Source organism: Hydra vulgaris, chromosome 14, assembly GCF_038396675.1.
Source record: "Hydra vulgaris chromosome 14, alternate assembly HydraT2T_AEP".
Classification (NCBI taxonomy): domain Eukaryota; kingdom Metazoa; phylum Cnidaria; class Hydrozoa; order Anthoathecata; family Hydridae; genus Hydra; species Hydra vulgaris.
Window position 1 is genome coordinate 16,574,266 of NC_088933.1, and position 27,298 is coordinate 16,601,563.

Consider the following 27,298-nt stretch of genomic DNA (forward strand, 5'->3'; position numbering starts at 1 on the left):
CAATAAATATCATTTTTATTTAGCTTCGTCAACTTCATTATCCGGTAACTGAATAATTTTCTTTTGATAGTTTTTCACTTGGGTAAAACACTTTCAAAACGTTATAATAGCGTCTTAATTTTTTTAGATAGCAATGAAGTAATAAGTAAGTTTGTTTGTTTATGCGACACAATGGTCGCAAAAAGTGACCAACGGAGCTGTCCAGTCACGTAGATCTGGGAGATGTGAAAATAGAAGTAGATTGTAGATGATGTCATTGGGTGAGAATCATAAATGAATGTAAAGACTATTTTGTAGGAGGAAGAAAATTTTAGGACTCAGGGATTAGGTGAACAATAACTCACGCTCTAGTCATACTAAACAAATGATAAAACAATGGTCTATGAGTAAACAAGTCAATATCGATCCGCTGGTTCATTAAAGGCAACCATAGCTAAAGTTATTGCACCATACAAAAACAATAAAATAAGTAGATAACAGAATATAAAGTAAAATGATAAAAAATATAAGTACGAGCAATATAAAAAGAAAAAATAGGCTAGCAAATGTGCTACTATATATGGTCTAAACTCTAGATAACAAACTGAAAACTGATAATCACCTGTGTGAGATAAAAGTATATAAATGTCGTTAATATAACAAATTCATAATATAAAGCTCACAAAGCGCTATAATACGTGGGTGTAAGAGGTAAAGAAATGTTGGTGCCATGGTAACCAATCAGAATTAAGTAGTGGATAATGGTGATCCCCCTCCTCAGGAATGCACTGCGATCACCAATGACGTTTCGGAGAGCCCGAGACCTGCACTAACGCCACTCATCAGGGGCGTGTCCTTGCACTTTTAGATAGCAATGAAGTAATAAGTAAGTTTGATTTTATTATCTAGATTTTCTTTTTCACTTTTTTTTTAAAAAATAAATTAAATTAAAAAAGCTTTTTTTGTTTTAGCTTTGCAAGCAACAATTGTAAAAACTATAGATATATATCGTTAATTGTTGGTTTTGTATAAATATATTTAATTGCTAATATATTCAATATATATATATATATATATATATATATATATATATATATATATATATATATATATATATATATATATATGTATGTATGTATGTATGTATGTATGTATGTATGTATGTATGTATGTATGTATGTATGTATGTATGTATGTATGTATGTATGTATGTATGTATGTATGTATGTATGTATGTATGTATGTATGTATGTATGTATGTATGTATGTATGTATGTATGTATGTATATATATATATATATATATATATATATTAGAGATTAGACTAGACTGTTATATTGAAAATTAGCCTAATAATATTTAGAATCTTTAATTGTTGGTTAAGTTTCTTTTTTAATTTAAAATTTTTTTTTTTAGTTCTCTTTTAAAGGCGAGTTAGTAAGTTAGGCGTACTGTTCTTAATTTAGTTTGTAATTTAGTTTAAACGATTAACATTTTGATTAAGTCTTTACAACTTTTCTTTTTTTACTATTTTTTTAAACTTTTCTTATGTAAATGTAATTATGTTTTGTACTTATATACATGTATTTATGTAAAAAAATTCAAATGTTCATGTATTTACAAATTTTTTCCATCTAGATGAGTTGTCAAATGGCAAAGGTAAAATTTCATTAAAAATGTCTTTTGTACGTGTTTTTATTTATCTTTTAGCAAGAAGAATATTTAAGTCTATGTTTTTTGTTTTTTTATAGATAAAACACCAAACGGTAATTATACGTTCTCAATTGCTATAATATTTGCTTGATTAGAAGTAATACATTTTTTTAATTATAATTTTGCTCCATCAGTTAAAATTAAAATTTTAAAATTCAGTTAAAAAAATATATCAATTTTTGTTTTTATTTTTAGAACTTATGTATGAAGAATATAAAGTCTTACGGCAAAAGAAGCCCAGACCTTTGACCCATTGGTCATTTCAGAGGTGGATTCAGTATGGGGGTTCTGACAACAAATCATTTAGATGGGGTGGTCAATACCTCTCATACAGAAGTTGATGGTCCGGCGGGATAATTAAAAACTTTCATATCTACAATTTAAAAAAATATTATTTGTAGACATGAAAGTTTTTGTGTATATATTTTTATTTTGTAAATAAATTTTGTTTTTTCTTTTGTGTACAGTGTGTATGTGTGTGTGTTTATATATATATATATATATATATATATATATATATATATATATATATATATATATATATATATATATATATACATATATATATATACATATGTAATTTTTTTTTTTTTTTGTAAATAATTTTTGCTCTCCTACAGTAAGTGTAGGGTAGATCAGGGTAATATGAGCATCTTAAGCAGAAATTGGAATATTTTTATATATAATTATGCTGGATCCAAAATTTTTGCGAATAATCAATTTTTCAGGGATGTCTATTTATGATTCACTTAGATATTTGGACACCCGAAATTTTTTATTAAAAACACAGAGGTTTTAAAAAAGTAGCCAAAGTGCTCGTTTTACCCACACCACACAGTGGGACAAAATCGAGTTTTTTGTGCCAAAATTATTTTCGCTATTCTAATAAAAAAAATTTTTTATTAGAATATATTTATATATAAAATGCATAAATAAAGTAATAAACATGTAATTATATAATATAAAAAAAAGTATTAAAAAAACTAAATTTTGGTGAAAAATATGAAATATTTTTAATGGACAAGATAACTTTTATCAGTATAAATATTAAAAATATTACTTTTTAATGCATGTATTTGTCATAAAATAACTTTTTTAGATTTATATTTACATATTACTTATATATTATAACAGTAATGAAAGATTTGTTGGTATTCTTTGTGTACAAAACATCTTTTTTACATGTTCAGTATTTCTCATCAACTGATCATTAACCAAAGACCAATCTTTTGACTTTTTTTATTGCAAAAAGTAGCAAAATATTTATGATGCATGGCTATTTACATAGATTTACCATAAGATTTACATAGTCAAATGTTTGTAGGATATTGGAGGATAGTTTATCTGATACCTAATAGTAAAGATTAGTAGCAAAAAAAAAATCGAAAACTGTTTGTTTTCGATGCATAAAAACTAATGATTACACTTACGTTAAATTGTTTTTAAAAGTCTGAGCGAAAAAAAACTTTGTTAACTAAAATAATATATTTCAAAATGAAAGTCAATAAAGTTAATTTAAAACAATAGTAGCGTAAGAAAGTTGATAAATAAAAAATTGCGTTTAGGAACATAAAATTACATTTAAATTAATATTTAGTGTTTTTTTAACTAGATATTTCCTCTAATGAACATGTCTTCACCATTATGACAAATTTTCACCGTGCAATGCCAACATTGATTTTTAGGTATTTTGGCACACTCTGTCCCACTGTGCACAACTTGGTAATATGAGCACTTTAAATTAGATCAAAAAAATAACAATAATTAAATTAAAAAATACCAACCTGACAATTAGAACAAAATTTTTTTTATCAAAAACATAATCTTATTTTTGCCATAAGCTTAAATTAAAAAAAAAGAAAGAGCTTAATATCTTCTACTTCTGTTTTTAAAATATATTTTGCTTTGCATAATTTATGGACAATCCCTTACTGTTATATATTTTATATCTGTTTTCTGGCTTTTTATAGTTATATGTATATAGAAAACATGTCTGTTAATATTTACTGTAATGTGATCCTACAAATATCTTAAGCTATTTGCTAATGCTTTGCGTAATTGTTGTGATATTATTGTTGTAATATTGGCTTACCTTCCCGTTGGTGTCTATCGTTAAAAATGATTACAGGTAGTTTCACTAACTGCTTTTAATCATTCATTAAAAGCCAAGATAATATTTTATGTATTTTAATGTAAATTGTTTTTTAAGAAAAATTTGTTTTATGAAGGGTTTTTTTATATATATATTTTTGTTACACATTTAATTACGTATCATATAAATAAATTTGTTTAAAAAAAAAAGTAAACTCAAGTTAAAATATACTTTTTATAACTGTTTTATATGGTTTTAACATCTGCTTTATAATGTTTTCAGCTCATTATGCTGGGTGAATAAAAAAATCAACTCCTTTTACTCAGCGCTTTTAGACTAATTGCTCACCTTCATGTGAAAACATTTATCCATTTTGCTCAATTTTGTATTCACGTAAAGTGTAACAATTAATTCAAAAATGTTAAGTAAAAGCAATTGCGTTCTTGAATAAAAGAATTTCTTTTCATACAAGTTGACAAGTTATATATTAATAAGTTATATTAACATACAAGTTAAGGTATAATTTTTGTGAATATTTATTTTTTAAGCTTCACTAATCACTCTTGGAAAAATAAAGAACAGTTTTAAAAAAATTCGAAACTACTCAGTTAAAAGTAAAATTAAGAGAAAGAAAAGGGAAAATATATTCCAGATATTTTACCTAAACAATTTTCTGCAATTTTAAAATAAGACTTGGATGATCTATGCACATAATTCAAGTCATATTTTAACATAACGATTTTGTTGTGATTTGCGCATATAATGCTCGAATGTTGCAAATTAAACTTAACTGTAATCTGTATCTTTAATGAAATTTAATGAAGGTTAACTGTATCTTTAATGAAGCTTACAATTTAGTAGAACTAAGAAGCCAAGAAAAATAAAAGTAAGCAGAACTAGAAAAACATTAATGAATTTATAATTCGTTAGAGAAAACAAATAAAAATTAAATAGTTATTAATAATTTATTTACTTTTTTTTACTTTTTTAATTAGTAAATAAGACTCGGATGATCTATGAATATAATTCAAGTCATATTTTAACAAAACGATTTTGTTGTGATTTGCACATTTAACGTTCAAACGTTGGGGAATAAATGGTTAACTGTATCTTTAATGAAGCTCACAGTTTTGTTTAACTAAGAAGACAAGAAAAATAAAAGTAAGCAGAACTAAAAAAAGTATTAAAAAATTTATATTTCATTAGAAAAAACAAATTAAATTATTATTAATAATTTATTTACTTCAAACCCGTATTATGGGTTGTCTATTGCTAGTTTGACATAAGTCTCTTTAATTAGACGTTTGTCAATAAATAAAGATACGCAAGTCAAATTTTTATTAAAAAAAAAAAGTTGCACCCTGGGATAGTTAAAAAATAGTTGGCTGATGCGATTACTTCAAGATTATTGTAATGTAATGTAAATAAAGTTTAGTAGTGTAAAAATAAATGTAAATAAAGTGTAAAAATAAATGTAAATAATGTCATACAAGGCATGCGACCACACACCTTTTATGCGAAGGCTTGATACATATGTATGTATGTATGTATGTATATCTATATCTATATATCTATATATCTATATATATATATATATATATATATATATATATATATATATATATATATATATATATATATATATATATATATATATATATCAATGTATAGAGTCCAGTGGTTAACCTAGGAAGTACATTAATTGTGCTTCCATCTTAAGTAGTAGACAAGAAAAATAAGAGTAAGCACAACTAAAAAAGTATTAATAAATATTTCATTATATTTCATTAGAGAAAAAAAAATAAAAATTAAATTGTTATTATTAATTTATTTACTAACCCGTATTACAGTTTGCCTACTGCTAGTATACATAATTATACAAGATTATAACAACAATAATATACATGATTATACAAGATTATAACAACAACAATAATATACATGATTATACAAGATTATAACAACAACAATAATATACATGATCATACAAGATTATAACAACAACAATAATATACATGATCATACAAGATTATAACAACAACAATAATATACATGATCATACAAGATTATAACAACAACAATAATATACATGATCATACAAGATTATAACAACAACAATAATATACATGATCATAAAAGATTATAACAACAACAATAATATACATGATCATACAAGATTATAACAACAACAATAATATACATGATCATACAAGATTATAACAACAACAATATACATGATCATACAAGATTATAACAACAACGATATACATGATCATACAAGATTATAACAACAACAATAATATACATGATTATACAAGATTATAACAACAGCAATAATAAAAGTATTATACAGACACAAACTATTAAAATAAAACTATTTATATTAAAATAATGTAAATTATTTATATTATATTTAATAAAAGAAGTATTTTGCAGTTTATATATTTTACAGGAAAAATAAAAAATGCAAAATCATTAAAAAAAATATAAAAAATCTTCAAATTAATACAGCTTCTTTTATTTTTATATCCAAACTTTTTCATAAAAACTTTCTGATTCTCATAAGCCCTCTCTGAATATATCCCCGATCATCATAAATACCTCACTGATTAAAATCAAAACCTTTACAAATACCTAATTGATTAGATCCTAGATCTTTATAAATACTTCACTAATTAAAGTTTAAAAATTCCTTAATGAATTATATTGAATTGTATATCAATAATAGAGTTAAAAATATATATAAAAAACTATAAAAATATAAAAAACTACAAATTTAAAAAATAATCAAAAGTTTCAATTACCAAGGTTTTATTAGTAGAAACAGCAGATAAAAGCTGAGTAGTCAATGTCCTTTTCGAAACAGGTATTATGCTGAGTGGAAGAACAAGAGGGATGTCACCACCCTCTATTGCACGATATACAAGATACATTGCCTAAAAAAGATTTTTAATAACACACCCTGAAAAGATACAATAAATTAAATATAATTTGAATAAACTTAGGTAACAATGATAAAAAAGCAAAGTTTTTTGTTGTTTTTTTTCCATAAAAAAAAAAAAAAAAAAATCCTTTTAAAAAGTTTTCTTTAACAAAACCTCTTTCTATTAAAGTTTTGAAACTTCTTTTACTTTTTGTTGAAAACTTTTTCTTTGTGAATATAAGAAGTAGGAAAAAATTTTTTAACTTTTTAAATCATAAAAAATCAAAACCAGAATTTTATTTTTTGAATTGAAATTCTAGCTACAAAACAAAACTAAAGTCAGTAATGCAAACATAGACCTATTAAAGATCCTGTAGAGCTATTAAATTTTAAAAATTAATTTGTAATTGATCCAACAAAACACAATCAAAAAAATAGATATTTTGAAACATTAAAAGATTTTATTTCATTTTTATATGTTGTTAATTATTCTTATAAACTTAGGTAACGATGTCTATAACTTTTTGTAAGTTTTTTAATTCTAGAAAAAAGCTGTTAATTGGCTGGTCATGAATGGTACAGGCAAATCAATAAAAAGCCATACAATTTTTGGAACAACCATATATAAGCTATTGTTCCCTAAGCATGTAAGATGTTAATTGCTGAAAATCAGATGGTGTCTAAGTTTATTGCTCAAAGCACTAAGTGCTTTTACATACAGAGAGATTGTTTACTTATTTAACAAAATCTCAAAATGGACATGACAGTAAAATGACTTATCAATCACGAGAAGATAACTGAAAATTAGTTATGCTAAGTAAAACACCAACCGATGATTGCCAATGTGAAACCTGTGAAAATGGTCAAGTCCTTTTACAGGCAACAAAAATATTTTATCAAAGAAGGATAAAAATTAAATGGTTGAGATCTGTGTGCATGGTAGGTAATTGTTTGTAATGTCCAGAATGAACAAAAATTAAAATGAAACAAATCATGATCAAAATGATGCATTTACAAACAAAAATTGGCTCAATAGAATAAGATTCAATAAACTCGATAGAAGATATTGCTCATAACAGTCTTAATAGAATAATAAGAGACTCAATAAAAGATATAGCTCAACCAATTTCCACCTTCCATTTCTGCTGTGATGGACTGGTGGTACTATCAAAAATGGCAAGTTTACAGGAATATTTTATCAGCTAAAATTGTGATTTGAAAATATTAAACAGTTTTTGAAAGCAGCTGATAGGCTGTATAACATTACAGTGATGTTCCAAGATGCAGAAGATATTAAATCCCTAGATTTAGCTGATAGCATTTACACTCATAAAACTTCAAAGGTTTACCACATTATTAGATTGAACCCAAATTTAATTGACTTATACTTAAAAAACACCTTTAATAAATTGTCAGATGCATTTAAATCATTGCTATGGGAAAATAACTATAGAGAAGCAAAATGAAAAAGAGATATCAATGACAATAATGAAAACATTTTTTTTTTATTTGTTTAAAAAAGTAAATATTATTTTCTTGTACTTTTTGTGTCCACTTTACACCACTATACCACTGATTAATTTGCAGTAGAGAAACCATTTTTTATTATTGGCAAAGAACACTTTTGTAAATTTAACTTAAAGGTCTCAAACTTGTTTGAATAAAAAATGCAGCTGTACCTTTATTAGATTTAGTAGAAACTAAGCCCTAATTATAAATTTATGTATACATTTACTATTTATCAAATACTGGCATATATACACACACACATATCATTGTGAGGTCTGTGCAAGCTTTCGTAGGGGTCGCACACAAAATCTGATTTTGTAGCATTTTAAAGAAAAACCAGGTTAAGGTTAGCAATTTTTATCTTAATTGTGTTTTATACCATTTAATTGGAGTAATTTTTGTTTATAATTATATAATATAATTTAGCATTTTGTAGCTATACAACACAAATTCTCTATCAAAATATTGTTTTAAAAAAGGAATATACTTTTAAAAACTACTTTTGTTTACATCTTTATTTCCATTATGCTTTCCATATAAACTTAGGAATTTTCCCCCTGGATTTCGATAAGTTTATTACAAATTAATGACGTTTTTCATAGTCATATCTAACATCTGATGCCTTATTGAGTATTTTGATTGAGTATGCCAAAGTCATAGTCAAAATATGGAACAAATTGTTCCATATTTTGACTATGACTTTGGAATACTCAATAGACTGTCATTGGCTTTCAAAATATCTTTATTTGAAAAGACATTTAGCAAAAGTGATGAATTATCTCAATTTCCAAATTTATCAATTTACTGTAATCTTTGGCTTCGAGAATTAGTGTTACAGTTAGTTTAAAATGTCTATAGTGCTTGTTAGTAATTCTGGACTTGAGTATTCTCTGTATGGCTGGAGTTCTAACTACTTTCTTCATTTACCATTCCTAATAACATATTCAAAGTGTTGGCAAAATATGTTTTGTTTTAAAACTTCATTCATTACCTCCATGTATTTTTCATCAATAACTACATTTCTTATTAATAGAGCCAGATATCGGAAATTTTGAGTGCCATCTATTGCCAATCAATGTGGCTTAATATGGAACCATCATGATCCATAGCATGGTATAACTGTAATCAAGTCAACAAGTTCCTTTGTCAGCATTACTGTAGAAATATATAAACGTAGAACACAAAGAGCCACCGAGCATGATGAATGTTTCCAGAACTTTTTTTTTATTTGAAACCTAATTGAATAAATAATCAGATACTGTAAAGATATTTTTGATCTTTATTTTTTTGAAAAGAACTACTGCTAAATTAATAAAGTCTACTATTATTTTTTTACCAAAATCTTCTTTAAATGATATGGGGCCAGAAGTTTTTCTCTTAATCAACTCAAACACATGCTTGAACGGAAGTTCATTAAAATGGAGTTGACAAATGAGTCACTGGGTTGGTCTATAAACTGGAGTTATTACTGCATTATCTTTTCTTCTATCAAAACCAATACATTGTAATTTCAAATTTTCACATTTTCTCCCACTTACATTTTTTAAAATTATAAAAATAAAAAATATACAACTAAAAACTTAGAAGTTAATATTACATGAACTAAATAAAATTGTTAAGTGATTTAAATTAAAAAATATTAAAAAGTTTTTTGTTTTTTTTGCAAAAATTGTGGTGTATGGTGTATGTAAATTTTTTTAATATACTTTATATAATTTATTATACCAATTTATAACCACCACATAGTGCTTGTCAAAATTAAAAAAAGGTTATGACAACATAAAAGTGAAAGTAAAAGGTTGATAATGATGATCATAATGATCATGATAATGTTTTTATACAAATAAACATGCATATATATAAATATATATATATATATATATATATATATATATATATATATATATATATATATATATATATATATATATATATACATATACATATATATATATATATATATATATATATATATATATATATATATAATATAACATGAATTTTAAATACAACAAGTTTTATATGCAGCCCTGTTGCAAATTGCACCCTGGCTATTTTTTTACCAAACCTGGCCCCAGCCCCACCCTATTCAAAGTTGTTCTTACAAGAGTTAAAGTAAATATATAGTATATAAACTTAAAAATAACAACAAATACAAACAAGAAATGATATTCAAGAAAACTAAGTAACTGTCATATCTTACAAGAGAGAACTCATCTTGATCAAGAGATCCATCATGATCAATATCTGATAAATCCCAAATCTTTTTTAAAAAAAAATCAAATTATAGTTGCATTAGAAAAAAAAAATCAAATTATAGTTGCATTAGAAAAAATTTTAAAAAGGTAAAATAAAAATTAAAAAAAAAATACAACTATTTAATACTTTTATAAAACAAAAAAAAATAACATACAACTATTTAATACTTTTATAAAACAAAAATGTACCTTTCCAAGCGTGTCAAAAGGTAATTTCGAATTCATCAATACCTGTACACAAAATAGATAACTTAAATAAAAGGAGATCAAAAAAAAAAAAAAGCATTACAAATACATTCATGTTATGATTTTGTAACATAAAAATGAAACAAGACACATACAGGTTTAACTACTTCTCCAGTCAGAAATCCATTCACAGGTTTTAAGCTCTGTAGCAAAAAAAAAACAATTTATTTTTAAATTTCATAAACTTTAAAACTAATTCTTTATCAGGAAATTATTATGAAAAATTTTTGACTAAAAATTAAGTCAATTTATAAATTATTTATGTCATACTTCAAAAATTTAATTTCATTAATTTTGTAAAGCTTGTAAAGTTGAATTTTAAACTTTACAAAAAACCAATGATTAATTTCAATCATAGATCAGTGTCAATGATTGAAGGTGAGAGTAAAAAGGGAGGATTCAATGAAGAGCATAAAGAATTTATAACTGTGTAATAATAACTATTTACAATTGATAACGATAAGTAAACTATTTACAATTGATAACAAATTTATTTTATAATTTGATTAATTTCACATTGAAATAAATAAAAACAATAATTTTTCCTTTAAAATAAAAATCTCAGGAAGTTTTCTACAATAAAAATCTCACGAAGTTTTCTAAAATAGCTTCGGGTAAAACTTGAATAAAATTTGAATAAAGCTAAGCCTATCCAAAAGGTAGATATTAACTTTTTATTGACAAAATAAAAATTAAGAGAAAAAAATTTACCTCAAATAAAGCATCATATTTTGCTTTTTCTTTTGGTTTAATACTCCAGGATGCAAAGTCAGATGTTTGAACATTTCCTACTGATGGCAACATTCCCTAAACAAGTTTCAAATGATTTTAAAAGTCTTAATATGCTTAACTTGAAATAACTTTAAAAAAATCCAGGGAATATTATCATTGTTGATATTTTTAAATATATGTTTGTACTTATCTAATTATAACTATATTTTAATCATAGGCAGTTTTATTTCAAATATAACCCAATTATCAATCCTGAATCATGTAATTTTTATAAAAACATAAAATGCATTCTTCGCATCACCTTAACTTCGATATTATATATTCTCTCAAAAAAAAAACTACGAAATTTACATCTCTCAATAAATAAACTTTAAAAAACCTTACTGCTAGAAAATTTTCTTCATGGTCAGCTAAAAGATTTAAGTGACAAATTTAATATTCAATAATCTAAACAATTTTATTGTGTTATTATCTATTTAAGTGTCGATTTAATTAACTTTAAGTGTCAAAAGTTATTCTCTGAATAAAAAGCTGCACAATTTGTATCTTCTCTATGATCAGCTAAAAAGTTTTAATGAGTTGCCACAACCATGTCATTTTCTTTGTTCTTACTGCCAGTATATTATAAATTTATGTCCTTTTCTTTGTTCTTATTGCCAGTATATTATAAATTTATGTCATTTTCTTTGTTCTTATTGCCAGTATATTATAAATTTATGTCATTTTCTTTGTTCTTATTGCCAATATATTATAAATTTATTCAAACTCTTACTATTTAATTTTGAAAACCGATTTTTTGTTAATTAAAAATCTTTTTTCCTAGTTCTAGTTAATTAACTATTTTCTCATTTTTCCTAGTTCTTGTTAATTAACTATATTCTTTTCTTTCCTAACTATGTTCTCTTCTATCCCAACATGAATAGTGTTTGAATTTATACATACAAAAAAAAAAAACTTTAAACGGGTCAAAGTATAGCTATAAACCATATTTTCCTGAGCCTTTGTTTCTAGTTTTTTATTCTATAGACTAAATTTCTATTCACCATTACTGGTGAATAAAAGTTTTTTATTGAGATAAAAGGTAAAATAAAAAATAAATTTTAATTAGAAAATAAATGAGAGTTTAAATAAATGTTTTTACTGAAATAATTTATATAATTTATTCTGTTTATGTTGACATCAAATCTTATACTGACATCAAATCTTATACTGACATCAAATCTAAGTTATTAATAATTTTATGCAATAGAGCTGATGTTTGTAATTAAAAAACATAAGTGAAGGTTTTTGGTAATAATTTGATGTTTTCATTGTTAATCTTGTTGCTAAGAAAATGTCTTAAATGTTTGCTTACCATTTTTTTTTGGTTACTTTGAACTTTAAATTTATTTTAAATCAACTAAAAAGTTAAACTTAATTATAGTATTATTAATTTCAAATGATTCTATAATTTTCATTTTAATTATACAAATGTCTTCTAAACTTTAAAAGGTTTAAAAATTTTTTTTTTTTATTAAACCTTTCAAAGTATTCAAGTTGAATTAGAGTTGTTAGCCAAAAGATTTTGTACAATTCCGGAAAAATAAAATTCTTTCGGAAGGATATTGAGAATCAGGAACTTTTTTTTTTTACCAAATTTTACAGAACAAAAAAAACTGTCGATGTTCATTTTGCAAACGCTACTTACGAAATGTAGCCTTTCGCAAGTTAAATTATGAAATAAAACTATTTTGCTACATACGAAAGTAGCGCTTACGGAAGTCGCACTTGCAAAACAAGCTCTTTTGCTAAACAACATTTTGAAGTCTATAAAAAAATTTTGTTGGTCAAACGGATATAATTGTAAAAAATAAAATTTTTATATAACAAAATGTTTATAATAAAATTTTATTTTCAGTTTTGCAACATATGAACATTTTAAGGTTTTATTTTTTAAAATAATGATAAAAAATCAAATTTCTTTCAAAACGAAACTCTTTCGCACCGCAACTTGCGAAACAGTTCTTATCGGAAAAAAACTTACGAAACGTGCCATAGTAAATATATTCAATTACGTTTGATGAATCAAATGCGTATAATTAACTAAGTAATTAAAATACTAATTTTTTATATGATATCGATAAGTTTCAGTTTTAAACTTTTATAAAAAAATCAAGACTTTCATAAAATACACTTTTTAAAATGTCATTTAATGAATAAGAATTAAATAATGAAGATAACTTGAACAATGTTAACATACAAATGCAATTGCAAAATCAGGAAACAATTTCTTTGTTGAAATCAAAAAAAGACCTAATTTATGTGATGAATGCTAAAACTTAATTATATAATAAAATGCCTAAAAATAGCTCTTACTTGTTTTCAAATAGAATAATGTTATGTTTAGTCAGTTTCAATTTTTTTATTTTTTAGGTGCTCTGTTACATACGCTTTCACTTTTATTACCTTAATAACAAGTAAATTTTAAAAAATTTTAAAGACATCCTTTTCGATAATTTTTTCTAAAATGTTTTCCTTAATAAAAAAAAAGTCAGGGTGGGAAGTGCATTTGTTGCCCCTTGTAGGGCTGCCCCTTGAAAATGCTTTGATTTTCAACATCCCAACGTTATTGGGACTATACAACTGGTGAAAGTTTTAAAGCTCTAGATGCTTTAGAGAGCACTGGCATAGAGACAAGTTGCGTAGGGAGCGTTGCCTTTTCCCTCAAAACTAAGTCAAAGTTTCAGTTTTTTCTATTTAAATTTTAGCTGCGTTAGGCCCCCTTAATTTCTGTTTCAGCCCCCCTTCCTCCTTCGCATCCTAATTTTTTTAACCTTTCTAGGTCACTGTGTATATGTATATGTATATATATATATATATATATATATATATATATATATATATATATATATATATATATATATATATATATATATATATATATATATATATATATATATATATATATATATATATATATATATATATGTATACCAGATATATATGTATAAACTATTGAAGAATCATTTAACAACATTATTTTATCTAAATAATGAGTTTTTTGTATAACACTTTTTTGTATAACAAATAATAAGTTTTTTGTATAACACTTTTTTGTATAACAGTTTAATGAATGCTTTCAAGTCTATTCCGTAAGGGTACATTCCGAAACACTCCTTTCGTAAGGAACTGTTTTGCAAGTATTCTTTTGAAATGATTTGTTTCGCAAGTTTCTTTTCGTAAATGGTTATTAAAAAATTATTATTTATTTTTTTCGTATAATACCTAACGGAAGGTGAACTTGCGCAAGTACAACTTCCGCAATGGCAACTTGAAATACAGAAGATAAAAATGCAAAATTTTCGTAAGTTTTTGTCTACGGTGAACAATCCTAAGTTAAATTGCTTTTTTTTATTTACCAGACTCCAAACATTATTTACAACAATATTGTTGTAAGATAAATGTAATATACCTTTTAACTCTATCTAACATCACTGACTTCTTAAATATTTTTAATAATTGACTAAAATACCTAATTCAATGTGTGAAGAAAACACTTAAAGGAAAGACTCAAGGTTGACTTTCATTGTATTTGAGGAAAAGCAAATCTCAAATTTGTTCATTTCTCTAAAGACTGATATAATAATAAAACTTTTAATAGGCAGGAGGAGGACACCGGATATTTTGTCTATTTTTAAACTGATTTTCCTTTTTTTCAGCAAATGTATGCAAATCTCAAATTTTTAATTTTTTAATATGTATAGATTTTTTTATGCTAAAAAAAATTGAGCATTTGTTGCAAAATCCCTTTTCTTTTTTATAAGTTACATAAGATCTTTTTGGGGTAGTGTGACCTTGGCAAAAGCATTTATGTTATGAACTATTTCAGGAACAATTTTTCTTTTAGTACCAGCCTTCTTATGGGATCTGCCAGTTAAAATGTTAACATTTGGCAGTTGGAATCTAGGAATCCTTAAGTTAACATTTAACAATTGGCATTTGGAAAGTTAAGAAAATATAACAATAACACAAAGAGACTTTATATGAATTCTTAATCAGAACTAGGTCCTCATAGTTCAGCAGTGAATTGTATCATTATAAATTTTCCAGTCCTGTCCAGCTTCAACCTGTTAGTAGAACATAGTCCTACAGAAAAACTTGCATAACAAATGTTATAACTATTTTTGATATATTTATTAATGAAAGTCGCCTTTAGTGAAAGTAACTTTTTGGTTATTTTTTCTTTTTTTTTTCTTTCTTTTTTTTTTTTCTATAAGGGCCAGTTTAGTTATTTTAACTTTTTGTTAAAAAAAAATTATAAAAAGTTATATCTAAAAAAAATCTGAAAATTGAGCAAAACAATATTTTTTTATCATTAAAATCAAATTTCCTGAAGATCAGTTCAAAAATTAATGTACTGATTCAGTTTAAAAATTAATATGATTCAGTTAAGTTAAATTTAGAACTTTAATTTTTTTTTTTTAATTATTATGGTTTACTACAGTATGTTAATAATTTTAGACAATAGATAAATTATTTCTTAAACACTATAAAAAATATATTAATAAATGTAAATATTAAAAACTCAATGTTATTGCACAATATAAGCAACAAAAAAAAAAAATTTACACGAGTTATTTCTATATGTTATTTAATTTAATTTGTAAAAAAAAATTAACAAAAAATTTCCAAAATCAAGAAAAATCAAGAAAAACAGCACTACAATCAACAAAATCAACACCACATATTTTAAATTGATCAAAAGAAATTCTAGAAGAATAAAGATACCCAAAGAATAATCTCAAAAACACATTAAAAAGCTAACCCAATTTTTAGATTCATGAGATTCGATACCCACATCAACTGACATCTGAAGGGCCTTGAATACAGTATTATTTCAAATGTTGTATTTGACAAGTTAAAATACATTTTTTATTAATTTTTTTTTATTATTAATGTAACTGTGAATATAGAAAATAAAAAAAATATAATAAACAGATATTTTGAAAAATATTAAAATACAAAAAAAAAAAAAAGATTAGCAAGAACAAAGAGCTGCAAACCATGTTTGGAGGAGGAGTAGGTGTATTAATGAGCTTTAATGAGACTTCTTTACCATTTTGAGCAAGAGCTACCAATTTCAAAGCAACATTAAATTTCTAAAAAAATAATATACAGTAATATTATTATATAGCACAGGTTATATTTAAAAATAAATATAATAAACTGTAAAAGTAAAAAAGAGTGTCTAGTGGTTATTTTTAGTTTAGCCTGGGTTTATTTTTAATTATATTAAAAGTTTTTGGTTTTTTTTTTTTTCTTTCTATTATTGAAATAAATAGCTTGTAAATTTTAAAATACTTTTAAAAAAAAAGTATTTAAGTTACTTAAAAAAAATTTATTTTTATTATATTCACCAGTCTAAAAGCATTATTTACAACAATACTGTTGTAAGGTACAATGTAATTTAGAATAATTCAATGCGCTTAGTTACTATTGTTTTTTACTTTGTTACAATTTTTTTGTCAGGCGATGACCATCATGATCACCCTGCCATTGGTAACATGTAATCCAGGGCAACCTATTCCATTTTCTGCTGCTTTATAGGATTCCCTTTCTAAGCAAAGGCTAGAAGAAGTGTACTTCCTGTCATCAGTACTATTTAATACCTGTCATGTTAGTTTTTTTTCATGTTAGTTAGATTTTTGTCTTTTATATAGTTTGAGGTGCCTTAATTACTGTCTTAGGCTAACACAGTATCTAAGACACTTCTAACGCATCTACCTAAGGCTAACACAGTGCCTAAGACACCTCTAACTATGTAAAACTACAGGTGAGCTAATAGCTAACCTGTGATTTACTATAGATGTATGATTATGTTCTGTCTAAACCTCTGGTGCAGTGTTCACTCACCAATAAGTTGCTACTTGTATGTTTGTGTTTTGTTTGAAACTCTGGCACGGTGTTTGTTTTTTTTTAAACGGTTATTATTACTAATTAGTGTTATATTGCATTATAAAAAGACCTGGTTTTTATCAGCATTTCAACAAAGGTTGAATGTTTAGAAAAATATAGAACAATTAATAGAAAAATAGATAATCCAGGTATTATAAATACTTAATTTGTATTATAATTATTATATACCAAGTTTTATTAGAAAAATTAGCCTTATAACTTGTAAAACTAAAAATTCTATAAGTGTTAAACCTTTGTGCTGAAAAACACACATGTTATTATTTTAATTAAAAAAAGAAGGTTATACCAGATAGTTTAAATTAAAATATTTTTGTTCATACAAAACAATAATACAAACCAAATTCTTTTTTAAAGAATATAGTAAAATAATTTTTTTTTACGAAAAAGCCCTTTAAAGATAAAACGCTTGAGACCCATGCAGAATTCTTGCATAGCCCCTGGGGCCAGCACACCACTGGTTTTAACTAAAAAATTTATCCCAAGCAATTTTTTTAAATATTTTTTTAAATATGAACACAACTTGTCTTGCAGTTAGGGATCTCTTTAAAGTTAAGTATATTTAGAAAGGAGTTTCATATAAAAATTTTTATAAAGCTTTTAATAAAAACAATATACTTTTAAGATGATGATTTTATATTTAAAAAAATTATTTTTACAAAATTGTAAAGCAACACTTTACAAATTTCTTTATAGGTTTCTGTGGTTAGTAATTTCTTTAAAAAAAACATTTTTCACTAATTCATTATGATAAAAATTAGTTAATTTATTAAAACTAAGAGTAGTGGTTTATAAAACTTATTGTTTTTATTATAAGAAAAGACTTTTTGGCAATTTTTACTTTTTTTAAATAAAAACTGGCTAAATTGAAAAAGATTTTTATAACCAATTTAATAACCCATCTTTAATTAGTTTATTAATAAAATAAATTAAAGATGGGTTGTCATTTTTGTTGTAGTCAATATCGTTTTGTTTCTTTTTGTCAATCTTAACAAAGGTTTCATTACGTGAAGCAAAAATGTTGAAAGCCATAACTGCAAAGAAATGTTTTATATATAGAAAAATATTCTATTATTCTCTCTCAACCTTCAATCGAATTTAATTTAGTTGAATGTTTAAAACATGAAGTTTTTAATGTTATAAACATTTTTCATTATAAAAAGACTTTTTATTTTAGGAAAAAAGAATTTCCACATACATCCTAAATTGCGTTCTAATAAGAATTTTTCATGTGCATCTTAATGTCTTTTATTTTGTTCATTTTAATTTAAAAATTTTTAATAAAAATTTATTTTACTAATGAAAAACATGAGATTCAGTGTTGTTAATAACTGCCCATTCAGGTGATTCAAAATGGACTATAAGTAAATATGGTTTTATTAATTAAAACACTTTTGTAAGTAACAAACTGTCTGGTCGTCTTGCTGGGCTACTGACAGCCATTTTTTTTAAATTTCAGTCACCCTTGGAGAAAATTGAGTTGTCCAGTGCCACCGGACGACCATGAGGGTACACCACTGATTAGATGCGCACGGATAAGATTATACAAAAACAGGAAGTTGAGGGGGCTTCAGTACATACATCAACAACCTTATTGCCTGCTGCTGTAAAGGAGTGCTGCTACATCGACTGAGGGTTTGGCATTGGGCAACAATCTTTTTTAAATATTCTTCATATTTTTCTTCTTTTTTTGAAAAATTAAAGTGCACATTTGTGTGTACTACTGCAAGTACTGCTATACAAACTGGTACAACTGCTGAACCAAATTACAAATTAAACTCAGTATAAAAATATCTTAATTTAAAATATTCATACTAATAAAATTTATATGCAATACAAATTAATTTACCTGTTTATCTAAACAACCTTTGTTATCACTATCTGAAATTTCCCATATCTAAAACAAAGTTACCATCATTATTATATAATGTAACATAATTATTATAAATTTACTTCTAATTTTAGTTATTTTATTCATTCCCAATAAGGCTGACAATAAAAATTATATAGATAAAAACAGAAAAGACAGCCAAAACAGGATAAAAGTTAACAGAAGACTTGAAAAAACAGCAAGTCTTAAAGAAACTTGGAGAAGCAAAACTATAATAAAAATTCTAAACTCTAAAAACACTTAATGACATTAAAACTTAGTGAGTGGAACAATCAATAATAGCTCTTAAGAACTACTATTAACTGGAACTGAATTTTTATCTATTTATTTGAAATCTAATAATTGAAAGTATTTATTTAGTGAGTGGAATAAACTCTTTAAAACAACAACTATAATTACATCTGTAAAAAAGAGAAAGAAAACCAACATTATGTTGTTTTACAATTAACTTACACGAAGGTTGACATCTAGAACAGGCCTAACAACATTATTGTAATAAAATTAATATTATTTTATTACATAATATTGTATTACATAAAAAAAAAACCTCACTAACAAAGTATTATTTAACTAGCAAAAAAGAATCCATAAAAGGTTATGATCAAAGGATAAAATAGGTCATGATCAAAGGATACACCAGGTCATGATCAAAGGATAAAACAGGTCATGATCATTGGATAAAACAGGTCATGATTATTGGATAAAACAGGTCATGATCAAAAGATAAAACAGGTCATGATGAAATGATAAAACAGGTCATGATCAAAGGATAAAACAGGTCATGATCAAAGGATAAAACAGATCATGGGAGGTATGTTAAATAATTTTTTCTTGTTTTTCATCTTGCCAAGGCCAAAAGGGCCACTACAATTGAGGAGGCTACTTTACTGTAGTTACAACCCTTTCTTAATTCTTTAATTAAAAAAAAACAAACCTTGACAAACAAAGTTACTGCACAGAGAAACAAGTTAAGCGCTACCAGGGACATGGTGGAGATCAAACTCGGAACTCATGGTTTATGAAGCATTCTACGACTACATTACTACCAAATGTTACCTCTATTAGGATTTTCATGTAACAACTTTCTGTATTAACAAAGTGAATGAGCAATAAACCCATAAAACAAACAAAGTACAATAAATTATTAACAATAAAAAATCATATATGGGAAATTTGATATGTGAGAATGATAAGAATGGGTTAAGATAAGTCTAAATCCATTATTATCATTCTTTTAATTTTTAAATAACTCAATGTATATATTCATGTAAATTAAAACAACATATAAACTATTAAAAGTAATAATAAAAATACTTAAAAGTAATAATAACAATTTGAATTACAACACATCAATTTATAAATAGCTTTAGTAATTGGTATGAAGATTAAAAATATTTCATTTTGGGTTTGAGAAAATGATTACCGTAAAATAGGGTAACATTAACCTTTTGATGGTAACTTTGGTGTGATGTTAGAAATTGTTGTAATGTACTGTAAATTAAAGATATAAAAATGCAATTTAAAAAAAATTGAAAATTAGATACAAAAAAAAACATTTTAGGGATTCATTTCTCTGATACCGTGAGTCTCTTAGATTATTTCTTTTTTTTTTTTAAAAAACTCCAGGTTTTTTGTAGTTAATATTTGACATCAATACAAAAATGTTCAAGTTTTGGATTTTTCTTTATGCAGTTAATCTTTGACGACGTTATTCAATAAAAAGCAATTCAAGTTTAAATTAGTTATTTTTATTTAATCTAAAAATTACTTCTACTTGATTCAATTAAAAGTTCTGCACGGAAGACTTGTGATCTTTTTTTTGGTTTGTTCATTATTGAAAGTTTCGTGTTGTGTAATTTATGGACACTCCTACAGTTTTTATTTTTATTTTAATTTCAAAGTTTTAAAATAAGGTTTTAGCCAATCATTGTTTTTAATTTTCTCATTTAGTTTAAACTTTCAAATGTGATAAAAAAATTTGAATGAAAATTCTACTAAGTTTTTATTTATTTTATATACAAAAAAAAAATGTTAATGTAAATCATTAATTTAATCATAAATTTAAAACATAGTTATCAAAAGTGGGTCGATAATTAAAAAAAATTAATTATTGTCTATTCGATTGTCATCGGTTGTACGAGAGGAAGGAGGGGGTGAGGGAGCAAAAATTTGAAGTAACGTCACTGTAAACAGCGTCATTTTCAACACGGTTTCCTGAAGAAGAAGCTCAAGATTATTATAAAAAAGTGAAAGCTGAAAAATGATGATGATCATCATCAGCATGATGATCATAACCATGGGGGCCCACAGAATTTTTTGATGTTCCAGATAGGACAGTTTTACACATTGTGCAAATTTTAAACTTATGTATGTTTATACCTATGCTAAATGAGGAGACCTTGCAAATAATTGGGATGGCTGAGGCCTGGAAACAAAAAAAGCCCTAAAAAGTTACCCCCTGTCCAATTGTGGGGGCACTGATGTAGTAGAATTTTCAACTTTACTATCTAAAACTAAATTTAAATTTATCAACAGATTTTAAATTTCATAAAAAATATTGTAAATAACAAAAGTTATGAGCATGCAAATTTTCCGAACCCCCCAAAATGAGGGAGGTGAAAACTCTGATATAACTAGATAGATTCTGATATTACTCTGTGGAAAATATTTTAATGGCTGAACTAAAACAATATAAACGGCTTATGGCAACTCAATAGAAAAACCTCTTTATAGAAACTCTACCTTTCGATGTAGTGTTTCTATGCACGTCGGTTTACTATACAATTATGTAGTCTTTCCATACCATGTTGAGTTTCTAAACAATTTTGTCATGTTTCTATACATTTTTAAAGAAACTGTACAGATTTCTCTTGTCATCATCGCCATCATCATCTTATTATTATTATGATGATGATGATGATGATGATGATGATGATGATAATGATCATCATCATCATCATCATCATCATCATCATCATCATCATCATCATCATCATCATCATCATCATCATCATCATCATCATCATCATCATCATCATCATCATCATCATCATCATCATCATCATCATCATCATCATCATCATCATCATCATCATCATCAACAACAACATCAACAACAACATCATCATCAATATCATCATCATTTAGCCTTTCTTATTTATGCTGTTTCTCTAATATAAACAATCTAGAGCATTTTCTTTCCTTAACTAAACCTCATTCATACATGTAAGGCACTCTCTTTAAGTTTTCTTACTTCTACCTTTACCATTTAATTTCGAAGCTGCTACCTCTCTACATGCTGATACCTAAATCAATTTAATCTTCACTAACAAACATGTTCGATACAACCTTTTTTTCTAATTTGTCCTTATAACTCTTACCTATCTTCATGTTTTCCTTTTATACACAACCTAGAACTTCAGTATCATCATATTCAATATGCTCATCACACTAAATGGCATGGCTCTAGAGTTAGTGACTCTGTAGGCATTAAACCCCACAACTTTTGCCTTTCTCAATCTCTAACTCAAAAGTCAACTTTCCAACTCGCTTTCCAGACAGTCCGAATCATTTACGCTCTCTACTCGACTTATGTCTTGTTTCTGATCCTAGTCAGTGCTCAGTAGAAATTATTTGTCTACCTGCTGACAAATGTGCTTCTTACATAACTTCATGGATTCAGGCTGGTATGGAATCTTTTATTCCATCTCAACAATTCCTCAAGTCAAGCCTCACTCTTCTCCATGGTTTTCCTCTCATCGCACTGCTGCAATTTCCAATCGAAACCAATACTTCCATATCTATTGGCAAAACAATTCTCCAGAAAACAGACATCTGTTTATTATTGCTAGAAACCATTGTGAAAAGGTTTTGTCTAAGGCCGAAGCCCGCTATTCTCAGGTCATGAAATCTCGTATTTCATCTCAAAAATTAAGCTCTCGTGACTTCTGGAGAATCTTTAACTGTATCAATAATAAGGGCAAATATGTTATTCCACCTCTCTTGTATGGATTAGACTTTGTCACCTCACCTAAAGACAAAGCTGAACTATTTGCTAAAAACTTTTCATAAATATCATCTCTGGATTCCATATTACATTCTACCTGATAACAGGTCGATCCATTGCTTGACATTTGTATCACTCCAACTTCTGTATCTAAAGTGATTTCCTGCTTAGACTCTTCTACAGCTTGTGGTTCGGACAACATACCTGTTATAGTCTAGCAGAAGTGTTCTCCGGAGCTGTTGTCTATACTTTCAAAATTACTTAACAAGTGCTTATCAGAGTCTTGTTTTCCAGCCTGCTGGAAAGCAGCATCTGTTATCCCTATTTTCAAAAATTCTGGAGAGCGATCTGACTCATCTAACTACCATCCCATTAGTCTTCTTCTTATCATAAGCAAGGTTTTTGAATCTTCTCACAACACTCAATCTCTCTTGAATGTAATAACTTACTTTCTGATCATCGATATGGATTTTGATCTTCTGGTTCTACAGCTGATTCGTTAACACTCATAACTGATAGGTTTTATTGAGCATTAGATAAAGTTGGAGAGGTGACAGCTATAGCTCTTGACATTTCTAAAGCTTTTGATAAAGTTTGGCATGTTGTCACCGCAAGAAAAAGAACTTCTCCATAAGCTCTTTTTCTTACAGTGTATCAGGTAACATCTTTAAGGTTATTGAATCGTTCCTTTCTAATCGTAGTATAAAAATTGTCCTCAATAGAGAGCACTCCTTTTCATATCCTGTAACTTCAGGGGTTCCTCAAGATTCTATACTTGGCCCTATACTCTTTTTAATTTACATTAACAATGTTTCAGATATTCTCACATCTAAAGTGGCATTGTTCGCTGATGATACTACCATTTATTCTTGTCTTGATAAGAAGCCAAAACTCTGAGTGGTTAGAGGGGGCATTTGAGCTTGAAAAAAATATCACTTCTGCTACAGCATGGGGCTTACAGTGGCTGGTGAACTTTAAGATAAAACCCAATTTTTTTCAGCCAATCCTTATCGCAATAACTTAGATCTTCCTATATTTATTATTATTATTTTTAGAGTTAATCCTAGAAGATAAGGGGTAGATGACTTGATGAGTCATCTACCCCTTATCTTCTAGGATTAACTCTAACTACTGATCTTTCTTGGAAACCTTATATCAAATCCATTGCAAAATTAGCATCTGCTATGGTTGCATCTCTTTATTGTGCTCGCCCCTTTCTTACTCAGGATTCTATTCTTTATCTTTACAAATCTCAAATCCATCCTTGTATGGAATACTGTTGCCATATCTGGGGTCGATCTTCCAATGATGCCCTTTCTTTTTTAGACAAGGTGCAAAAACGCATTGTAAACATAGTTGGACCTGCTCTTGCAGCCAACCTCCAACCATTATCGCATCATTGTAATGATGCTTCTATTTTTCTTTTCGACAAATACTATAATGGGCACTGCTCTAAAGAGCTAGGGTCTCTTGTGCCATTTACTAAAATTCATTTTCATGTTACTTGTCATTCAATTAAGCCTTATCCTTTTTCTGTGACTGTTTTTAAGTGCTCAAAAAAACTCTTATTCGTCTAGTTTTTTGACATCAGTTCTTTGGAATATATTTCCTTCATTTTGCTTTTCTGATTTATATAATTGGCAATCTTTTAAAATGTCTGTCAATCGTTATCTTGCTCTATAAATTTCATCTTTTCTCTTCCAGTAATTTCTAACTCTAATAGTGGTTGCTTGCAGCCTTGTTAAAAGCAAAGATGTTGATATATATATATATATATATATATATATATATATATATATATATATATATATATATATATATATATATATATATATATATATATATATATATATATATATATATATATATATATACAACCCGTAGATGTTGTCCTAAAGTTTTTTCCATATTTTGTTGACAAAAAGTAAAAATTAAAATGCAAGACCGGAATTATTTTTTTTATTAATTGATAGACTGCCTGCCCCAACCAAACCCTCAGTCGATGTAGCAACACTCCCTTGCGGGTCAGGCTAAAAGATAGTAGATGTAGCAGCACTCCCTTGCGGGTCAGGCTATTTGTCAATCGATGTAGCAGCACTCCCTTACGAGTCAGGCTATTTGTCAGTCGATGTAGCAGCACTCCCTTGCAAGTCAGGCTATAAGATAGTCGATGTAGCAACACTCCACGCATGATTTACAGTAAAAAAAACATTTATTTAAAAAATTTAAAAATAAAAACATTTTATTAAAAAAAATAAAAATAAAAACATTGTTTATATTGTTAAAAACATTCAGAATGTTTTTAAAACATTCTGGTCAATTAAATTTGCGTTTTTGTGGTTTTTTTAAAAAACGATTTATTTGTAATTAAATTAATGGTTTTTACTTTCGTCCAACACGCAAATGTTGGACGAAAGTCAAAAGTAATTAAAAGTGACGTATGTTTTGGCGTAAGAATCACTTTTTTCCTTCCGCTCTTCCCAAAGACAACAAACTATAGATCTATATATATATATATATATATATATATATATATATATATATATATATGTATATATATATATATATATATATATATATATATATATATATATATATATATATATATATATATATATATATATATATATATATATATATATATACTTTTATATATATATATATATATATATATATATATATATATATATATATATATATATATATATATATTTTATATATATATATATATTTTATATATATATATATATATATATATATATATATATATATATATATATATATATATATATATATATATATATATATACTAATTTAAATAAATACTTAGGTTTACCCACAGCTATTGTGTTTTGCCAGAGTAATGGATAAGTTGGCAAAACACATGTTCAGCTGTGCAACAAACTATATTAGTAAAAATTTTAATACTCAAGAGTTTTCTGGTGGAATAGTTTACCATTCACCATTAAATAAGATTTTAGTTTTTTCTTATAAATAGTTGTGCTTTTTTTCATCAGAGATGATATTTAGAAGTATATTCCAAAGTTTAGAACCATAGTAGGATAATGCTTAATTACCAAAAAGATTACTGCATTTTATTTTGTCTAATTTTAGTGTTCTTTTTGACATTGAGTGAATTAAATTGCAAAATGGCATTGGTGCTACCAGAATAATAGATTAGTGCATTATTAAAAGAACCTTGAAATAGATTTTTTATCTAATTTTCAGCTAAAGGAAACTGTTAAAATCCTGGTCGTTTACTTGATTTTTTATTCTGGTTTGATATACTAGTTTTGCTGCACAATATTAAACTGACTGCAGTTTTATTAATAGTGTCTTTTGAATTCCAAAGTAGGGATTTGCAATAATCTAGCTGTACAAATATAAGTGAACATACTATGGTGCACAAATATTTGCGTGATAAGAATTGTTTTATTTCGGATATTTTGCTCAATATATTGTAACAGTTTTTAACAATCTTATTTGTGTTTTTAAAGATAATTCATTATCAAGTATCACACCTAAACTTTTTTTGGAGTCAACAAATGCATTTCATTTTAATAAGAGTACCTTTAAGTATTCAAGACATTTTGGTATATCCAAAACTTGTGCATTATATTGCAATGAAGAAAAAAATGCTTTTTGAGTTTGATGATCATTTGAGTATCCAAAGGTTTTAACATAGGCTATGTTCAGATATTTGATGGTGGTCTGATATAGATATTAAAGAGTTTTGAACCCAGGACTGTACCTTTTTCGTGCTCCATATTTGACATTTTGGTTCGTGGAATATGAATTATCAAATTTAAAATTTTAGGTACGGTTAACTGAAAATGATTCGAACCACTTGTGAGCTGAGTCAACTATACCTATTTCACTAGTTAATAGCCCAAGTAGTTTTTGCTGATCAATAGTGTCAAAAGCAGCACTTAGATTAAGTAACATTAGTACTGAAGGTGTACATTTATCAAAGAGTTTAAATATATCATTGGTTTAA

General features: G+C 26.1%; 1 protein-coding gene across 3 annotated transcripts in view; it reads right to left on the reverse strand.

Annotated features, from left to right (window-relative positions):
• Window positions 1-27,298, reverse strand: part of LOC100213009 (epidermal growth factor receptor substrate 15-like 1) — a 64,216-nt gene that overhangs the window by 30,262 nt on the left and 6,656 nt on the right. For 2 of the 3 annotated variants that reach the window (XM_065817488.1, XM_065817490.1), the window contains exons 4-11: window positions 19,254-19,301; window positions 16,495-16,590; window positions 16,257-16,310; window positions 11,432-11,527; window positions 10,816-10,863; window positions 10,664-10,705; window positions 10,420-10,479; window positions 6,589-6,720 (exon numbers count right to left, since the gene is read on the reverse strand). In XM_065817488.1, coding sequence (XP_065673560.1) covers window positions 6,589-6,720; window positions 10,420-10,479; window positions 10,664-10,705; window positions 10,816-10,863; window positions 11,432-11,527; window positions 16,257-16,310; window positions 16,495-16,590; window positions 19,254-19,301 — 576 coding nt within the window. The remainder of the gene's footprint in view (window positions 1-6,588; window positions 6,721-10,419; window positions 10,480-10,663; window positions 10,706-10,815; window positions 10,864-11,431; window positions 11,528-16,256; window positions 16,311-16,494; window positions 16,591-19,253; window positions 19,302-27,298) is intronic. The other variant, XM_065817489.1, reaches the window with a different exon arrangement.